Raw genomic sequence first — 18,913 nt, forward strand, 5'->3', positions numbered from 1 at the left:
GTTGCTTTGCTGTCATATGAATCAAATGACAACCATGCTTAGAACGACTGAGCTGCAGCAAATAAAGTCAGAAATCGGATGGTCTATGCTAGTATTGCAACATTTGCTAGGCATGGTAGCCAGGAAATGAGCATTTAGGAAAAGACAGCATTCAGTGCATATGTCCTTGTGTAATAATGACAGCCCAGAGCTGACCCTGAACTGACAAGGTCACCACACTCACAGTGCTGCCAGTCTCCTCCCCGGGCTCCTCTCTCACCTAGCTGGCATCGCCTTCCCTGGCCAGGTGAGCTCCTAGCCTACATGTAACCCCTGCTCTGCCGGCTCCATTACAATGTGACTTCCACAGAAAGGAGACGGAATGGAAGTGCTGGAATGAATGATTATCTAGCACTTCCCTCCTCACACACTCCCTCCCTCCCCTATAGAAGGCGCATGCTTCCCCCAGGCTGAGGCTGCATATTCCTTTAACGCTGCTGCAGGTTGGCACCCTGACGTCACCTGGCAGTGAGGAGAGGAGGGGAGAGCAGCATCTGCTGAGCAGAGATGGCAGAGCGCAGGGACCGAGGGAGGGCACACGGGGCGCACGATGGATCTGCACAGGTAACCTGCCACCCCTTCCTGATCACCTGGCCATCAGCCTAATGACAGTCCTCCTTTGTACACTCACAGCCTGGGCATGGTTACTGGGAAAAGCCGGCAGGAGCTGGTCTACTTGGTGTGATCACAGGGATATGTCTGCCTATAGAGCAGCGCTACCCAGCTTGGATTCCGCGTATAGAGACAGCATCGGGCACAACATCTGGAGCCAGCAAAAGTCACAGTGATACTGGCAGGCTAACCTTGGGGTGTTACATGTGTATATTCTAGAATTGGAAGACTAGTCTTGGGGTGTTACATGTGTATATTCTAGAATTGGAAGACTAGTCTTGGGGTGTTACATGTGTATATTCTAGAATTGGAAGACTAGTCTTGGGGTGTTACATGTGTATATTCTAGAATTGGAAGACTAGTCTTGGGGTGTTACATGTGTATATTCTAGAATTGGAAGACTAGTCTTGGGGTGTTACATGTGTATATTCTAGAATTGGAAGACTAGTCTTGGGGTGTTACATGTGTATATTCTAGAATTGGAAGACTAGTCTTGGGGTGTTACATGTGTATATTCTAGAATTGGAAGGCTAGTCTTGGGGTGTTACATGTGTATATTCTAGAATTGGAAGGCTAGTCTTGGGGTGTTACATGTCTATGTTCCAGAATTGGAAGGCTAATCTTGGGGTGTTACATGTGTATATTCTAGAATTGGAAGACTAGTCTTGGGGTGTTACATGTGTATATTCTAGAATTGGAAGACTAGTCTTGGGGTGTTACATGTGTATATTCTAGAATTGGAAGACTAGTCTTGGGGTGTTACATGTGTATATTCTAGAATTGGAAGGCTAGTCTTGGGGTGTTACATGTGTATATTCTAGAATTGGAAGACTAGTCTTGGGGTGTTACATGTCTATATTCCAGAATTGGAAGGCTAGTCTTGGGGTGTTACATGTGTATATTCTAGAATTGGAAGACTAGTCTTGGGGTGTTACATGTCTATGTTACAGAATTGGAAGGCTAGTCTTGGGGTGTTACATGTGTATATTCTAGAATTGGAAGACTAGTCTTGGGGTGTTACATGTCTATATTCCAGAATTGGAAGGCTAGTCTTGGGGTGTTACATGTGTATATTCTAGAATTGGAAGACTAGTCTTGGGGTGTTACATGTGTATATTCTAGAACTGGAAGGCTAGTCTCGGGGTGTTACATGTCTATATTCCATAATCGGAAGGCTAGCCTTGTGGTGTTACATGTCTTAAATTCAAAAATTGGAAGGCTAGCCTTGGTGTGTTACATATCTATATTCTAGAATTGGAAGACTAGCCTTAGTCTATTACATGTGTATATTCTGCAACTGCTAGGCTAGCCCCAGGGAATAACATCTGTATGTTCTGGAATTGATAGGCTAGTCTTTGTACATACTATCTGCATATTTTAAAATCAGTATATTTTCCAACTGGTAGGCTGGCCTTTGTGTATTACATGTGTATATTCTCCAACTGGTAGGCTAACCTTAGTGTATTATTAGTGTATATTTTCCAGCTGGTAGGCTGGCCTTGGTGTATTACATATGTATATTATCCAACTTGTAGGCTAGCCTTGGTGTATTACATGTGTATATTATTCAACTGGTAGGCTAGCCTTGGTCTATTACATGTGCATATTATATAACTGATAGGCTAGCCTTGGTATATTACATGTATATATTATCCAACTGGTAGGCTAGCCTTGGTGTATTAAATGCGTATATTCTCCAACTCGTAGGCAAGCCTCGGTGTATTGCATGCGTATATTCTGGATCTGGTAGGATAGCCCTAGTGTACGGTATGTGTATATCTTGAACTAGTAGGCTAGCCCTAGGGTAAAACATCTGTATATTAAGGAACTCATAGGATAACCTTGATGTATTACATTTGTCAATTCTGGACCTGGTAGAATCCTTATTGCATAACATCTGTAAATCCTGGAACTGGTAGCCTTGATGTATTACATGATGTGCATAATCTGGAACTGGTAGGCTAGTCCTGGTGTATTACATATGTATATTCTGAAACTGATGGGGTAGAATTGGAATATTTTATATTAAACCACAATTGTCACATTAACACTATGGGGTTGATATACTAAAGGTAAATAGACTGTGCAGTTTGCAAAGTGCACTTTCTCCAGTGCTTAGTAAATGAGCAGGAGTTGTGCTGACTTCTATCATCCAATCATGTGCGAGAAAAATGCAATTTTTTTTTTCCCTTGCTCGTGATTGGGTATTCTTTACATAGCGAAGCTTTACCTCATTTGATAAGCTCTGGAGCCACTGCACTTGCAGAATGTTTATTTTATTTTAGTAAATCCACCCCTTAATGTGATAAACAAATTCTCACACCATAAACGTGTTTCACAATCAATACCACAATATAAACAAATTCATGTCAATATAATATCTAAGTCCCATAAAAACTTCCTTGGCATAAAAGCTCAGGTGCTCTTTAAAACGTAGTGCTTTGTTCCACTTGTGCATATAGTGCCCCACATGGACTGGCACTCACCAAATGAACATGAACAACTATTACTAGTGTGGACAGGTGCACTTGTGGGGCATGTCCTCTTTAAAATCCAGTTCCTCTTGAATTAGCTCAGCTTGTCTTTGTTTTTGTTTGCCTGATAATACCACTCATGCCGCGTACACATGATCAGATGCCGGACAAATCCGCCCGTGTGGGCTCCGGTGGACTTTTTCATTTTGAATGTGGCTCCAGGTTGACGGGACTAGCGCAAGAAGTCAATGTCTCTGCCTCCATCGGTGAGATTGACACCTCGCTAGCCCCGTCACCTGGTATGGACTTAAAGGGGAAGCCCTATGTGGAAAAAACGGCGTGGGGGTCCCCCCAAAGTCCATATCAGACCCTTATCCGAGCACGCAGCCCAGCCGGTCAGGAAAGGGGGTGGGGACGGGGGAGCGCCCCCCTCCTGAGCCATACCAGGCCGCGTGCCCTCAACATGGGGGGGTGCTTTGGGGAAGGTTGGGCCCTGCGGCCCCCCCACCCAAAAGCACCTTGTCCCCATGTTGATGAGGACAAGGGCCTCTTACCGACAACCCTGGCTGTTGGTTGGTGAGGTCTGCGGGCGGGGGGCTTATCAGAATCCGGGAGCCCCCTTTAATAAGGGGGCCCCCAGATACCGCCCCCACTCTATGTGAATGAGTATGTGGTACATTGTACCCCTACCCATTCACCTGGTGAAAACACAAAACACGTTTTTAAAATAATTTATTGGACAGCTCCAGTGGTCTTCCGTCTTGGGGGGTCAACATGTCAACATTGCAAGGGAGAAGAAGAGAAGAAAGTGGCGGCGACAGAAGACCAGTCCACCGCTAGTAAAAGAGCTATCAGAAGAGAGCGGAGGCCCGGCAAGAAGAACGGAAGAGAGGGACAAGACCCCCAAAGAGGGGGACAAGACCCCCGAAGTCAGAAGAAGACCCCTGGATGGCGGCAGCGACGAAGAAGAAAGCCGGGCTCCTCCGCTAGTAAGAGAGCTAGTAAAAGAGCAGAAGATAGCGGAGCAGTCCGGCGAGAAGACCTCCCAAGACGGAAGACCACCGGAGCTGTCCAATAAATTATTTTAAAATCATGTGTTGTGTTTTTTATTTACACTTTTTTTCACCAGGTGAATGGGTAGGGGTACAATGTACCCCATACTCATTCACATAGGGTGGGGGGCCAGTATTGGCGGGCCCCCTTATTAAAGGGGGCTCCCGGATTCCGATAAGCCCCCCCACAGATCCCGACAACCAATGGCCAGGGTTGTCGGGAAGAGGCCCTTGTCGTCATCAAGATGGGGACAAGGTGCTTTGGGGTGGGGGGGCCACAGGGACCCCCCCCTTCCCCAAAGCACCCCTCATGTTGAGAGCACGCGGCCTGGTATGGCTCAGGAGGGGGGGCGCTCGCTCGTCCCCACCCCATGTCCTGACCGGCTGGGCTTCGTGCTCGGATAAGGGTCTGATATGGACTTTGGGGGGACCCCCACGCAGTTTTTTTCGGAGTAGGGCTTCCCCTTTAAGTCCATACCAGGTGACGGGGCTAGAGAGGTGTCAATCTCGCCGATGGAGGCGGCGACATTGACCTCCTTCGCTAGTCCCGGCTACCTGGAGCCGCGTTCAAAATGGACTTTTCTCCGTGTGTGGGCAAGTCCGTTCATTTCAAAAGTCCGACCGACTCCTGCCATAGTCCGGCTGATTGTCCGCTGGACCTAGCTCGTCGGAAAAGTCCGGTCGTGTGTGGGCAGGTCCGGTCATTCGGAAAGTCTGGCGGTTTGTCCGCCGGATAGTCCGATCGTGTGTACGCGGCATTAGAGGGAAAGGATGACAGAAAGGAAGCTCATAGTACAATACAGCTTGGTAAATTTATTACATAAAAGGTTAAAAAACACTCACTTTTTAAGGTCAAATTGGCACAAGTGAAACAAAGCACCAAGTTTTAAAGAGCACTTGCACTTTTACACAGGGAACGTTTTTGAGACAATGATATTATATTGACATGAATTTGTTTATATTGTGTTATTAATTGTGAAGCACATTTATGGTATGAAAATTTGTTTATCACATTAAGTGTTAAAATGGATGTAAACCCTCACATATACCCAGTAAGTTTTACTTGTATATCTGCTGTCTTCAGCATTATATACTGTTTAGAAAGTGCACATCATGTTAGGAGATTTTCTCTTCCTGGCTAACATTGAAGTGAAGCCTGGGCATACAGCCAAGACAGCTGATTGGAGGAAAGGCACACACCCCTCCTCTCATAGGTAGAGACTTTCAGAGCTGTTTGTTGAATAGTTCAGCTCTCTGCTAATCTATTTATAGCATCCCACTGTTGTGGAAATTTTATGAAGATGTATTTAATATGTATTGTCATAGTGTCTCCCAGTGTTAGTTCTCCTGGAGCCCACTCTAAAAAGTGGACTGGGGCAGACTGACGCTGGGTGAGTTCCGTCTGGTAATGAAAATCTTCTTGAGGATGCAGAGAAGTGTTTGCAGAGTGGGGATATGTCCGCCAGCGAAGGGCCCCTGTTCAATGCACAGACGGTAGTCTGGGGGGATGTGTTCACTCTACAAAGACATTATCAGTTATGAGCGGATGTACGCCCGTGTCATCCCTGTGTGCCTAATCAACATATTGGGGGGGCCGTGGTTTGCCCCTGCAGATAATCACCCATCCACAGGAAAGGTAGTATAATCCCGGGTATGTACTGTTCTCTGAACAACGCAGAATAAGGATTCACACCAATGGTAAAAATAGGACTTTGTGGGTGTGTTGACCGGAGACATTGTCCATGATTCCAAGGCAAGCCATGATGATGGCTTCCAGGTACAGAGGGCGGGAAATCGTACACACTGCCTCTGCCCAGACCTGCCCATAAAATCTCCTAGTCATTGTTCATTGGTTGAGATTTGTATACTCCTGTTTGAAGGAATGCCTGTGCTTGATTGGCCGATTGTGAAACCACCAAGCTCTATTGTTACTATAAAGTACTATAAATAAACAAAGCTCAGGATGGAAGGACAGTCGAGCTGTGAAGCCGAGGATGTAAGATGGTGGGCATGTCTGTTTACTTATAAGGGTTTAGTAAGATGCATTATACCAAAAGGCTGAAAGGGCGCTTTATAGCACAGGAGACATGGATTACGCATAGCGTAATAGCGAAATCTCCATGTCACTCCCAGCACAAAATTCAGGTTTTCATCTGAGGTTGATGCAGAACTTGTCAGAAATGATCAGGCTGATAACAGAAGAACGGAGCAGAAGAAAGCCACAGGACTCAGTGCTTTGAAGAGAGATAAGAAAACACTGTACATATATGTGCCCAGCTCAAATTTCATGAATCAGGTTTACATTCAAATGTGACAAGCATGGTTTGATATAAATTATTGGTTAAGTTGTGTTACAAACTGGTTCATATTTCAACGGTAGCTGTCACTATCTAGGTTAACGAATTTGCATGAGTACAATTTAGCACATATCCAAGGTAAGAAACAACCTTTTTTATTTTAGCATTGAAATACTGTATTACATGTGTATATTCTGGAACTGGTAGACTAGGTGTAGTGATTACCGTCTGTATATTCTGAAACTAGTAGGCTATTCTTGGTTTCATACATGTGTATAACCAAGAAATTGTAGACTAGCCTTGGTGTATTACATGTGTATATTCTGGAATGGTTAGGGTATAGCATCGGTGTATTACATGTGCATTTTGGAACTGGTAGACTAGGTGTAGTGATTAAAATCTGTATATTCTGAAACTAGTAGGCTATTCCTGGTCTGTTGCATGTGTATAACCCATAAATGGTACACTAGCCTTGGCGTATTACATATATATATCCTGGAATTGTTAGGCTCGCCATGGCCTCTTACATGCGTATAACCTGGTCCAGGGCTGTAAATTCCAGATCTGGTAGACTAATATTGCAGGAGTATATCATAGAACAGGTAGGCTAGCTTTGCTGTATTATACGTGTATATCCTTAAACTAATAGGCAGTCTTGTTCTATTAAAAGTGTATATTCTTTGACTGGTAGGCTAGCTTTGGTTTATTATATATTTTTTGGAACTGGTATGCTAGCCTTGGTGTATTACATGTCTATAGCCTGGACATGGCAGACTAGACTTGGACTATTAGATGTGTATGTGTATCCTTGGACTGGTAGGCTGGCCTTGGTCTATTACATATATATACAATACTTGGAACTAAAAGGGTAGCCTTGGTGTATTGAATTTGTAGATTCTGGTTCTGGTAGGCTAGCAACAGTGTACATGCTGGAATATATGGATTTATACTATATTACCAAAAGTATTCGGACGCCTGCCTTTACATGCACTTGAACTTTAATGGCATCCCAGTTTTAGTCCGTAGGGTTCAGTATTGAGTCGGCCCACCCTTTGCAGCTATAACAGCTTCAACTCTTCTGGGAAGGCTGTCCACAAGGTTTAGGAGTGTGTCTATGGGAATGTTTAACCATTCTTCCAGAAGCGCATTTGTGAGGTCAGTGACTGATGTGGATGAGAAGGCCTGGCTCGCAGTCTCTGCTCTAATCCATCCTAAAGGTGTTCTATCAGGACTTTGATTTCTAGCAGGCCAGTCAAGTTCCCCCAACCCAACTCACCCATGTCTTTATGGACCTTGCTTTGTGCACTGGTCATCGTTTAGTGGAGGGGGGATTATGGTGTGGGGTTGTTTTACAGGGGTTGGGCTTGGCCCCTTAGTTCCAGTGAAGGTAATTCTTAGACCGCTTTCACTCTGTAGTGCTGCTAAAACAACGCTAAAGCGCCAACCGTTTTTGTGGTGTTTTAGCAGCACATTTCAGGTGATAGCCGGCCATTTTTTTAGGTCTCGTGAAAAGGAGACCTTAAAAAAACCCAAAGAAATACACGTTTGGTGGCGCTTTCAAAGCGCTTTGGAAGCACTGCCTATTCATTTCAATAGGCAGGGGCATTTTAGGAGCACTATTTATAGCGCTCCCAAGCAGCCCCAAATATGCTGCTTGCAGGACTTTTTCTAATGTCCCCCAAGCGCGCAGTGTGAAAGCACTCATTGCACTGAATGGGGTTTTCAGGCACTTTTTAGAGGCTATTTCTAGTGCTAAAACGCCTGAAACTTCCTGTTTCAACATGACTGCGCACCAGTGCACAAAGCAAGGTCCATAAAGACATGGAGGAGCAAGTTTGGGGTGGAGAAACTTGACTGACCTTCACAGAGTCCTGACCTTAAACCGATAGAACACCTTTGGGGTGAATTAGAGCGGAGACTGTGAGCCGGGCCTTCTCGTTCACATCAGTGCCTCAGCTCTCATAGAAACACACTTAAACCTCGTGGACAGCCTTTCCAGAAGAGTTGAAGCTGTTATAGTTGCAAAGGGTGGGCCAACTCAATATTGAACTGTATGGACTAAGACTGGGAAGCCATTAAAGTTAAAAGAGAAGTATGGGTTTGGGGAGTTTTCTTCCATCATACTTACCTACGTGGATGCTGCATCCACCCCCCACCGCCTCTGCAATGAGAACCGATCGATTGAACATCGCAGATGGCTCGGTTCTCACAGCTCCCCGAGCAGAGAGCTGCTTACTGTCGATCTGCTCCACCACGCTCACTAGAGCGCTAACCAGTATGGTGGCTCGAAGTGGCCATCTCAGGCTCTCAGCGGCTCACTGTGAGGCTGAGACGTACATCAGTACAGGCACCTGGCAGATCCAGACTCCCAGAGTCGTGGTGACGTGGTGCCTAGACTGATATTAGTGACGTCAGCAGAGAGGGGACTTCAGATGGCTCTCTTGAAAACGGGTCATAGGAGTGCAAAAGGAATTTCATTGATGTGACCCATAGAAGAATGGACTTAATGGACTTAATGTGAGTGTAAAGACAGTCGTTGCCATACTTTTGGTGATATAGTGTATGCCCTTGAAAAGGATAATGTAAGTCTAAAAGGATAATGTGTTCCTTTTAAAGCAGAGAAACAAAGCAGTGGAAGGAGAGAACAGGAGTATGACAATATGGTTTGTTCTATTGGTTGAATATCTGAATGTTCTTGCTCACCAGTACTACAGGGAATTGTGATACAAATGGGTGAAATGAAAATCATAAGACACAATTGTAGCAGTTTGTTCAGAGAGATCCTCAGCCTATCTCCAAGGTCAGCACCTCTGATGTGTTGTATCTAGTGTGTATACATATGTATACATTTTCTCTCCCCGTGGTCAATAGCTGTATCTGTATATATCTGCCATGCGCTGCTTTCCTCCTTACGTGGTGTGGCCAGCTCATACCAGTGTGATAAATGAACAGAAAGTTTAGGTTTATTTTTAGAAGGCTTTTTTCTTGAGGACAAATGGGATTTAGATAAGGACTAGTGTCCTATGCTGTGTGCCCTCTGCTGTATGATGGCTACATGGCAAAGCAGATTGCAATGCTGGCTCCAGAGATAAAGCAGTTTTTTTCTTTGAAGTTTGAGCGCTGTTAGTCTGATTATACAAATACACCTCTTCTCCAGTGGATAAATGTCAGATATTCACCCTAATGATGCTGAGCACCCTATAGATGTTTTCTATTCTACAGAAAAATATCAGTTTACAATTTTTGTTCACGATAAAAAGACTCTCACTGCATATACAGTTATTTACAAAGGAAGTCGACTTAGAATGTGTTATTGCTGACCTTGCTTAAAAATAACAACTGTCTATTTATCATACAATCTACTAGTTTAATTCTGACTTCACTCACAGCAGTGGTGTCACCTGGTGCAGTAAAACATGGTGTCACCTACCCCAACCTCCCCCCCTCACTAAGCAGGCTAGTGTGTCAGTGTGGCTCTCCCCCCTTAACCTGCCACAATGGACATAGCCAGGATGGGATTGGGGGAGATGGATGGACCTGGGATAGGATTGAGGTGGTGGATAGAACCGGAATAGGATCAGCGAATGGATGGAGACAGAATGGGATCGGGGAGGATAGATGGAGCCAGGATGGGATCGGTGGACTAGATAGAGCCGGAATGGTGTGGTGGATGAAGCCGGAATGGGATCGGGGGGATGGTTGGAGATGGAATAGGTTCAGGGGGTGGATAGAGCCAGGATGGGATTGGGGGGATAGATGGAGCCAGGATGGGATCGGTGGACTAGATAGAGCCGGGATGGAGTGCTCCAGGTATATGTTCATATACTCTGCTGATCAAAAAGGTGTGAAAGAGGCCATAAGCATTTAGAAACTAGAACCTCATAAAATCAACTAGTTTCAATCAGTTCGTTTTTCTATGTGATCATGTGAGGCCCTCACACTCCAACTTATTCCTCTGTCTCTCTGTATCTGGTGGGAAGGAATGCTTTTCTGGGCTGACAACGCCTCCACAACCCTGAGAGGAATGACATCTCAGCTATAGGGGATTCAGCACTGGTGTGGGACTCTCCACAGTACAGAAATGTGACAAAGCTTTTCAGACACATCACTGTATTGAAAAACTAAAGAAAAAATCCAAAAAAAGTATTTAGGAAGGGATTTTCTAGAAAATATACTCCCTGTTTGCCCGCATGGTGATACGCAGGGGTTTCATGCATTCCTACGCAAGCAGTCCTATTTATGTCAGTTGGCAGCTCTGTAACTTTCTATAAAATGCAATGCAATATGGCTACCATGGAATGTGTACAGAACGCCCCCAAGAAACATAATTTCCTGCTTGTGTGATTGGCTCCCTGATTTTCCCAGAAGTCTGCCCTAAGATACAAGTCAGATTTCAGGCATCCCATGCAACAAAAATGTGATTTTTGGTGACATATTTCCAACAGAAAATCATGTCTAAAGGGACGCAGACCCAGCAGCTTTCCTCATTAGAGCCCTGCAGGTGCAGCAGCTGATTGATAATTATGAAACCACTCCCATTAGACTAACTTTCCCATATGGATACAAACAAACACAAAGGGATTTCTTCAGAACAACAACAGGTAGGAATCTGCAATAAAATTTGTTAAAATCCTTGTAATGTACATAGATCAACCAGAGGGGAATGGTGTTGTTTTTTCAACAAAAGTGGAGTTACACTTTAACCACTTCCCACCGGCTATATAGCAGAATGATGGCCGGAAAGTGGTTGTATTATCCTGACTAGGCAGGCATCATATGGTGTCCAGCAGGATAAGGTGCTTGCGTACGCCTGCGGGGGCGCGCTGCGTGGCGATCAGTGGTGTGGTGTGTGCGGCTCCATAGAAAGCCGGTCACAATCTCCTGCTATGCAAATTGGATGTGGGGAAATCCACATCCAATTTGCAATAGTGTGAACCCAGCCTTAATAGAGTCAATGGGGGTTATTTACTAAAACGGGAGAGTACAAAATCTGGTGCAGCTCTAAATAGAAACAGATCAGCTTCCAGGTTTTATTGCCAAAGCTTAATTGAACAAGCTGAAGTTAGAAGCTGATTGGCTACCATGCACAGCTGCACCAGGTTCTGCATACACCAACTTTAGTAAATCTCCCCCAATGCTTCCAAAATTGATATTTCAGTTCAAGATGTAAACTATACAGTAAAGTCTGGTGTATTGAGACATATTGTGGCTTTTTATATGTCTTATGTCGCGTACACATGATCAAACAATCCGGTGGAAAAGTCCACCCCATGTTGAGGGCACGCGGCCTGGTACAGCTCAGGAGGGGGGGGGGGGCGCTTGCTCGTACCCACCCCCTTTCCTGACCGTCCGGGTTGTGTGCTCGGATAAGGGTCTGGTATGGACCTGGGGGGGGGGGGGGCTCCCTCGCTGTTTTTTTGGCTTAGGGCTTCCCCTTTAAGTCCATACCAGGTGACGAGGCAGGCGACGCTTCATTCGCTGGTTTCTGTGCGGGAAAAGTCTGTTCATTTCAAAAGTACGGCAGACTAGCACACACACAGCCGTATTGTCTGGCGGACTCCGAGTCCAGCGGACATATTTTGGTTGAAAACTACTTTCTTAGTCCGCCGGACTTTTGGGTAAAGAAAAGTCCGCCGGACTTTTGGGTAAAAAAAGTCCGCCGGACTTTTGGGTAAAAAAAAGTCCGCCGGAGCCCACACATGGGGGGACATCACCCGGCGATGTCCCTATATAAGTCGCCGTACGCCGCGTGCCTGTCATTGTGGCCGGAGACAGTGACGAGTTAACAGCTCAAAAAGAGAAGAAGAGAAAAACAGAAGAACAGAAGGCGGCGAAGACAGCGGCGATAGAAGACTGGGCCACCGCTTGTAAAAGAGCTAGAAGAAGGCGTGGAGGCCCAGCATGAAGAACTGAAGAGGGGGACAAGACCCCCAAAGAGGGGGACAAGACCCCCGAAGTCGGAAGAAGAGGGCGGCGACGAAGAAGAAAGTCGGACTCCTCCGCTAGTAAAAGAGCTAGCAAAAGATAGCGGAGGAGTCCGGCGAGAAGACCCCCGAAGACGGAAGAAGACCCCCGGAGCTGTGCAATAAACTATTTTTAACCCTTGTGTGTTGTGTTTTTTTTACATTTTTTTCACAGGTGAATGGGTAGGGGTACATTGTACCCCATACTCATTCAAATAGGGTGGGGGGCCAGGATCCGGGGGCCCCTTTATTAAAGGGGGCTCACGGATTCCGATAAGCCCCCCGCCCGCAGACCCCGACAACCAAAGGCCAGGGTTGTCGGGAAGAGGCCCTTGTCCTCATCAACATAGGTACAAGGTGCTTTGGGGTGGTTTTAACCCCCGCTAGTGGCCGAAAAAGGGTTAAAACCGCCCGCAAAGCGCCGATGCAGCGGCGCTTTGCCGGAGGTATAGCCACGCTGCTCCATTGATTTCAATGGGTAGGAACGGTTTAGAAGCGGTGAATACACCGCTCCTTCACCGTTCCAAAGATGTGGCTAGCAGAACTTTTTTCACCATCCTGCTAGCGCACCGCTCCAGTGTGAAAGCTCTCCAGCTTTCACACTGGAGTGAAAGGGGCCAGATTTTTTCAGGCGCTATTAGGCACTATTTTTAGTGCTGTAGCGCCTGAAAAACACCCCAGTGTGAAAGGAGCCTTACTTTCCCCATAATAAAAATGAATTCAGAATAACTGCCACAGCAGGTGTGCAGATCCAAGAAGTCAGGTGCAGGATCTCACTATCTGAGTACATGGGAGACAAAATTAGGTGACTCAACTTTCCAGAATACACCAAACAGCAGAATATAATAGTAAAGAAGATATATTATTATCATTTATGTTTTAAAGTTCTGTCTCCATGCAGTCCTTTGTCTCATGTTTCTTAAGGGCCGGTTCACACTGCAGGCGCGGCGAGGCGTCTCCGACTTGCCTCGCCGCGACCTGCGGGGACCTCAGCGGCGACTTGCAGAGGACTTCTGTATAGAAGTCAATGCAAGTCGCCCCCGAAGTCGCCCAGAAGTAGTACAGGAACCTTTTTTCTGAGTCGGAGCGACTCGAGTCACTCCTCTCAGAACGGTTCCATTGTACAGAACGGGGGCGACTTGCGGGAGCGAGGCGAGTCGTGTCGCCTCGCATCGCCCGCTGTGTGAACCGGCCCTAAGTGCTTTCTAACCCTGGTTATGAGGTCTGACTTACCCCCCACTGCTTCTGCTGCAGCTTGCTGACAACAACTGTGAAGGAGGTGGCTGATTTGCTTGTCTCAGCTGTGATCACTTTCCTGCGATAAGCAATGGCAAGAGGAATGCAGAATGAGGGGGATGTGCCAACGCAGATGGAAATAAGACCCTTTTCACACTGGATCATTTTTCAGACACTACAGTGCTAAAAATAGCGCCTGAAAAAAGTGGCTTCATTCACTCCAATGTGAAAGCCTGAGGGCTTTCACACTGGAGCAGTGCGCTGGCAGGGCATCAGAAAAAGTCCTGCCAGTAGCTTCTTTAGAGCGGTGAAGGAGCGGTGAACTCACTGCTCCTCCAATGGGGCAGCGCTGTGATACCACCGGCAAAACACCCCTCCGGCGGAATTTTGCGGGCAGATTTAACCCCTTTTTAGCCTTATAGTGGGGGTTAAAACTGCCCGGCTAGTGGCCGAATAGCGCCGCTAAAACGTCAGTAAAGCGGCGCTAAAAATACGCTTTATCGCTGACGCCGGTGGCAGCGCAGTGTGAAAGGGGTCTAATAATAATTTATGATACATTTGTCAGGGACGAGCATCAAACAGCTACAGTAAACAAACAGTTAAATATGTATATGTTTACTTTTTTACGTTTCAAAGAATCTGTGAATCTGTACAGCCAGTTATACAGTGGCAGCCAGGTGACCGCTCCATCCTCTTTATTGAACAAAGAATCAGCATAATCACCCCTGCCTAATTAGAAATAAAGTGATCCAGTAAGTTGTACAGCTAAACCAGCAGATAGTAGTGTGATCTTCTTGGCTGTGCTATGTGGTAGAGGTATGTTAATCACAAGATCAGCTGTAGACAGATAAAATTTTGTTGTCAGTTACAACAGTAAAAATAGTTATTTCAACTGTGGGTTTGATTTACTAAAGGCAAATAGACTGTGCACTTTGCAGTTGCCCTCTGCAAGTGTAGTTGCTCCTGAGCTTAGTAAATTAGGTAAAGCTTCACTTTGCAACGAGTACCCAATCACATGCAAGAAAAAAAAAAAAGCATTTTTACTTGCACATGATTGGATGATGGAAGTCAGCAGAGCTTCTGCTCATTTACTAAGCTCTGGAGCAATTGCTCTTTCAGAATGGCCCATAGACGTTGTGTATCTGGATTTTGCAAAAGCATGGATTGAAAACTGTCTACAGGGGCAAGTTTAGAGGGTAGCAACAAATGGGGAGTACTTGGAATGGTCAGGGGGGTAGTAGGGTCCCCCAGGGTTCTGTGCTGGGACCAGTCCTGTTTAATTTGTTCATAAACAACCTGGAGGATGGGGTAAACAGCTCAATCTCTGTATTTGCGGACGATACTAAGCTAAGCAGGGCAATAACTTCTCAACAGGATGTGGAAATCTTGCGGAGAAGATCTGAACAAATGAATGGGGTGGGCAACTACATGGCAAATGAGGTTTAATGTGTAAAAGTGTAAAATAATGCATTTGGGTGGCAAAAATATGAATGCAATCTACTCACTGGGGGGAGAATCTCTGGGGGAATCTAGGATGAAAAAGGACCTGGGGGTCCTAGTAGATGATAGATAGGCTCAGCATTAGCATGCAATGCCAAGCTGCTGCTAACAAAGCAAACAGAATATTGGCATGCATTAAAAAGGGCATCAACTCCAGAGATAAAACAATAATTTTCCCAATCTACAAAACTCTGGTCTGGCCGCACCTGGAGTATGCTTTCCAGTTCTGGGCAACAGTCCTCAGGAAGGATGTACTGGAAATGGAGCGAGTGCAAAGAAGGGCAACAAAGCTAATAAAGGGTCTGGAGGATATTAGTTATGAGGAAAGGTTGCGAGCACTGAACTTATTCTCTCTGGAGAAGAGACACTTAAAGTGGATGTAAACCCAATGTCATCCTTTCTAAACTACTGCCATAGGGGTTATCTATAAGGATATACATGCCTCCTGCATGTTTCCTCACCTGTCAAATGTCTCCCCTCTGTCTGTTATGAGAACCGAAAAACTGCAGATTCTGTGGGTGGGTCTGTTGTCTGGAGCTCGGTGGGTGGAGACGTGATGTCAGTAGACCCCACCTCTACACTCCCCTTGTCAATATGCATTTTTTCCTGTGTATTTCTTACACTGAACTTCTGCTATGATCTCTAACATCCAGTGAAAAGACAGGAAAGTAACCACATGACTTCAGCATTCCCAATTATGCTGAGGTGTGTCACATCCAATCCTGGCAGAGCAGTAGAAGAAAGGAGTGTGAGGGAATAAAAAAAGAATTCAATAAAATACAAAATGGTGCAGCGCAAATAAAGTCCAATGATAATCATTACTGGAGGCTACCCTGTCCACGTTTGGGAACGTAGCAGTTTGATCCTTATATATCACATGTGTGATTCTCTCTGTTTGACCATTTGAGTACTCAGTGGTCCATCTCAGCTGGTAAGAATATATTATTAGTGGTGGAGTGATTTGTCACTCTGAAGAGAAGATTTTCCTCACTATGTTTCCTCCTCTATATTATATGCTGCTACACAATAATACGTGATTATCATTGGACTTTATTTGCTCCGCACCATTTTGTATTTTATTGATTTATTGAAATGTTTGTGACTTGCTCCTTTCGGTGTTCAGCTTGCAATTTTCTATTTTACTTGTATGTGTGTGCGCTGATTGGTTTTCTATTTAATTAACCACTTGATCACTGGGCACTTAAACACCCTTAATAACAAGACCAATTTTCAGCTTTCGGTGCTCTCACATTTTGAATGACAATTACTCAGTCATGCAACACTGGACCTATATGAAATGTTTGTCCTTTTTTTCACACAAATAGAGCTTTCTTTTGGTGGTATTTAATCACCGCTCGGTTTTTTATTTTTTGTGCTATAAAAGAAGAAATACAGAAAATTCTGTAAAAAAATGAATTTTTCTTTGTTTCTGTTATACAATTTAGCAGATTAGTAATTTTTTCTTCATAAATGTTGGCCAAAATTTATACCACTACATATCTTTGGTAAAAATAAGTACAAATTGGTGGATATTATTTGGTCTTTGTGAAAGTTATAGAGTCCACAAGCTATGGTGCCAATATCTGAAAATTGATCACACCTGAAGTACTGACGGCCTATTTCAATTCTTGAGACCCTAACATGCCAGAAAAGTACAAATACCCCCCAAATGACCACTTTTTGGAAAGAAGACATTCCAAGGTATTTAGTAAGAGGCATGGTGAGTTTTTTGAAGTTGTCATTTTTTCCCACAATTCTTTGCAAAATCAAGATTTTGTTTACTTTTTTTATTTTTTTTTCACAAAATTGTCATATTATCAGTTTATTTCTCACATACAGCATATGCATACCACAAATTACACCCCAAAACACATTCTGCTATTAGTCCCGAGTACGGCGATACCACATGTGTGAGACTTTTACACAGTGTGGCCACATACAGAGGCCCAACATGCAGGGATCGCCATCAGGCGTTCTGGAGCACCCAGGACAATTCTGACATTTCTCTCCTACATGTAAAAATCATCATTTATTTGCTAGAAAATTACATAGAATCCCAAAACATTATATATGTTTTTTTAGCAAACACCCTGGAGAATACAATGGTGGTCATTGCAATTTTTCGAATGCTTTTTTTTTGGAAAAAAAACAGTTTTGTGCTTAAAAAAAAAAACACATTAAAGTTAGCCCAATTTTTGCATAATGTGAAAGATGAAGTTACGCTGAGTAAATAGATACCTAACATGTCACTCATCGCTACTTAAAAATCCCCATAGGCGACGATTTAATTTTTTTTTACTGGTTATATGTTTTGAGTTAGAGCGGAGGTCTAGGGCTAGAATTATTGCTCTCGCTCTAACGTTTGCAGCGATACCTCACATGTGTGGTTTGAACACCGTTTTCATATGTGGGCGGGACTTACGTATGCGTTTGCTTCTGCATGTGAGCACATGGGGACAGGGGCACTTTAAAAAAAAAAATGTTATTGTTCATTTTACTTTATTTATTTTAGTTTGACATTTTTTTCCCCAAAAATACATTTTTTGATCACTTTTATTACTATTACAAGGAATGTAAACATTCCTTGTAATAGGAATATGGCATGACAGGTCCTCTTTACAGTGAGATATGGGGTCAATAAGACCCCACATCTCACCTCTAAGCTGGGAAGCCTGAAAAAAAAAATAAAGATTCTGGCTTTGATCGTATTGGCAAGTCGGTAGAAGCACCGGAGGGCGGCGGGAGGGGGGGGGGGGATGTCTATGGCTGGGTATTGCAGGGTATCACCGACTATGGCTGGGTATCTCAGAGTATGGCTGGGTATCTCAGAGTATGGCTGGGTATCTCAGAGTATGGCGTTGCAGAGTATTGCGTTGTAGAGCATTGCAGGGTATTGCCCGGTGTTGCAGAGCGTTGCAGGGTATTGGCGGGTGTTCCAGAGCATTGCAGAGTGTTGCAGGGTATTGGCGGGTGTTGCAGAGCATTGCAGAGTGTTGCAGGGTATTGGCAGTGTTGCAGAGCATTGCAGAGTGTTGCAGGGTATTGGCGGGTGTTGCAGAGCATTGCACAGTGTTGCAGTGTATTGGCGGGTGTTGCAGAGCATTGCAGAGTGTTGCAGGGTATTGGCGGGTGTTGCAGAGCATTGCAGAGTGTTGCAGGGTATTGGCGGGTGTTGCAGAGCATTGCAGAGTGTTGCAGGGTATTGGCGGGTGTTGCAGAGCATTGCAGAGTGTTGCAGAGCATTGCAGAGTGTTGCAGGCCATTGCAGAGTGTTGCAGGGTATTGCAGAGTGTTGCAGGGTATTGCAGAGTGTTGCAGGGTATTGCAGGGTATTGCAGAGTATTGCAGAGTATTGCAGGGTATTGCAGGGTATTGCAGAGTATTGCAGGGTATTGCAGAGTATTGCAGAGTAATGGCAGGGAATTGAGGGGTTCAATTTCGGTGCGCAGCGATGTGGGCACTGCAGATGCAGCCCACAGCGCTGCTGACACTGATCTCTTCCCCCTCCGCTGTACCGATCGGTACAGAGAGGGGAGGGAGGAACCAGCGTCATAACATGACGCCGGTTTGTTTACAAGTGATCACTCCGTCATTTGACGGAGCGATCACGTGGTAAACGGCCGCGATGAGTGGCCTTTACCGTGATCCGTGATGCGCCGGGTCCTTTGGACCCGGCGGTCACGGATGCTCTCGAGTGCGCGGGGGGGGGGAGCGCAAGAGCGGAATTCTGGGAGGACGTC

At 45.2% G+C, this 18,913-nt stretch overlaps 1 protein-coding gene across 1 annotated transcript in view; it reads left to right on the forward strand.

The window, feature by feature from the left end:
• Positions 1 to 447: 447 nt before the first annotated feature.
• The window catches only part of INPP5J (inositol polyphosphate-5-phosphatase J), a 76,748-nt gene continuing 58,282 nt past the window's right edge, over positions 448 to 18,913 (forward strand). Inside the window, exon 1 of the mRNA XM_077461188.1 lies at positions 448 to 603. Within this exon, the coding sequence (XP_077317314.1) occupies positions 547 to 603 (57 nt within the window). The 5' untranslated portion in view covers positions 448 to 546. The remainder of the gene's footprint in view (positions 604 to 18,913) is intronic.

Source organism: Lithobates pipiens, unplaced genomic scaffold, assembly GCF_037356315.1.
Source record: "Lithobates pipiens isolate NorthernLeopardFrog02 unplaced genomic scaffold, aLitPip1_a1.2 Scaffold_3, whole genome shotgun sequence".
Classification (NCBI taxonomy): domain Eukaryota; kingdom Metazoa; phylum Chordata; class Amphibia; order Anura; family Ranidae; genus Lithobates; species Lithobates pipiens.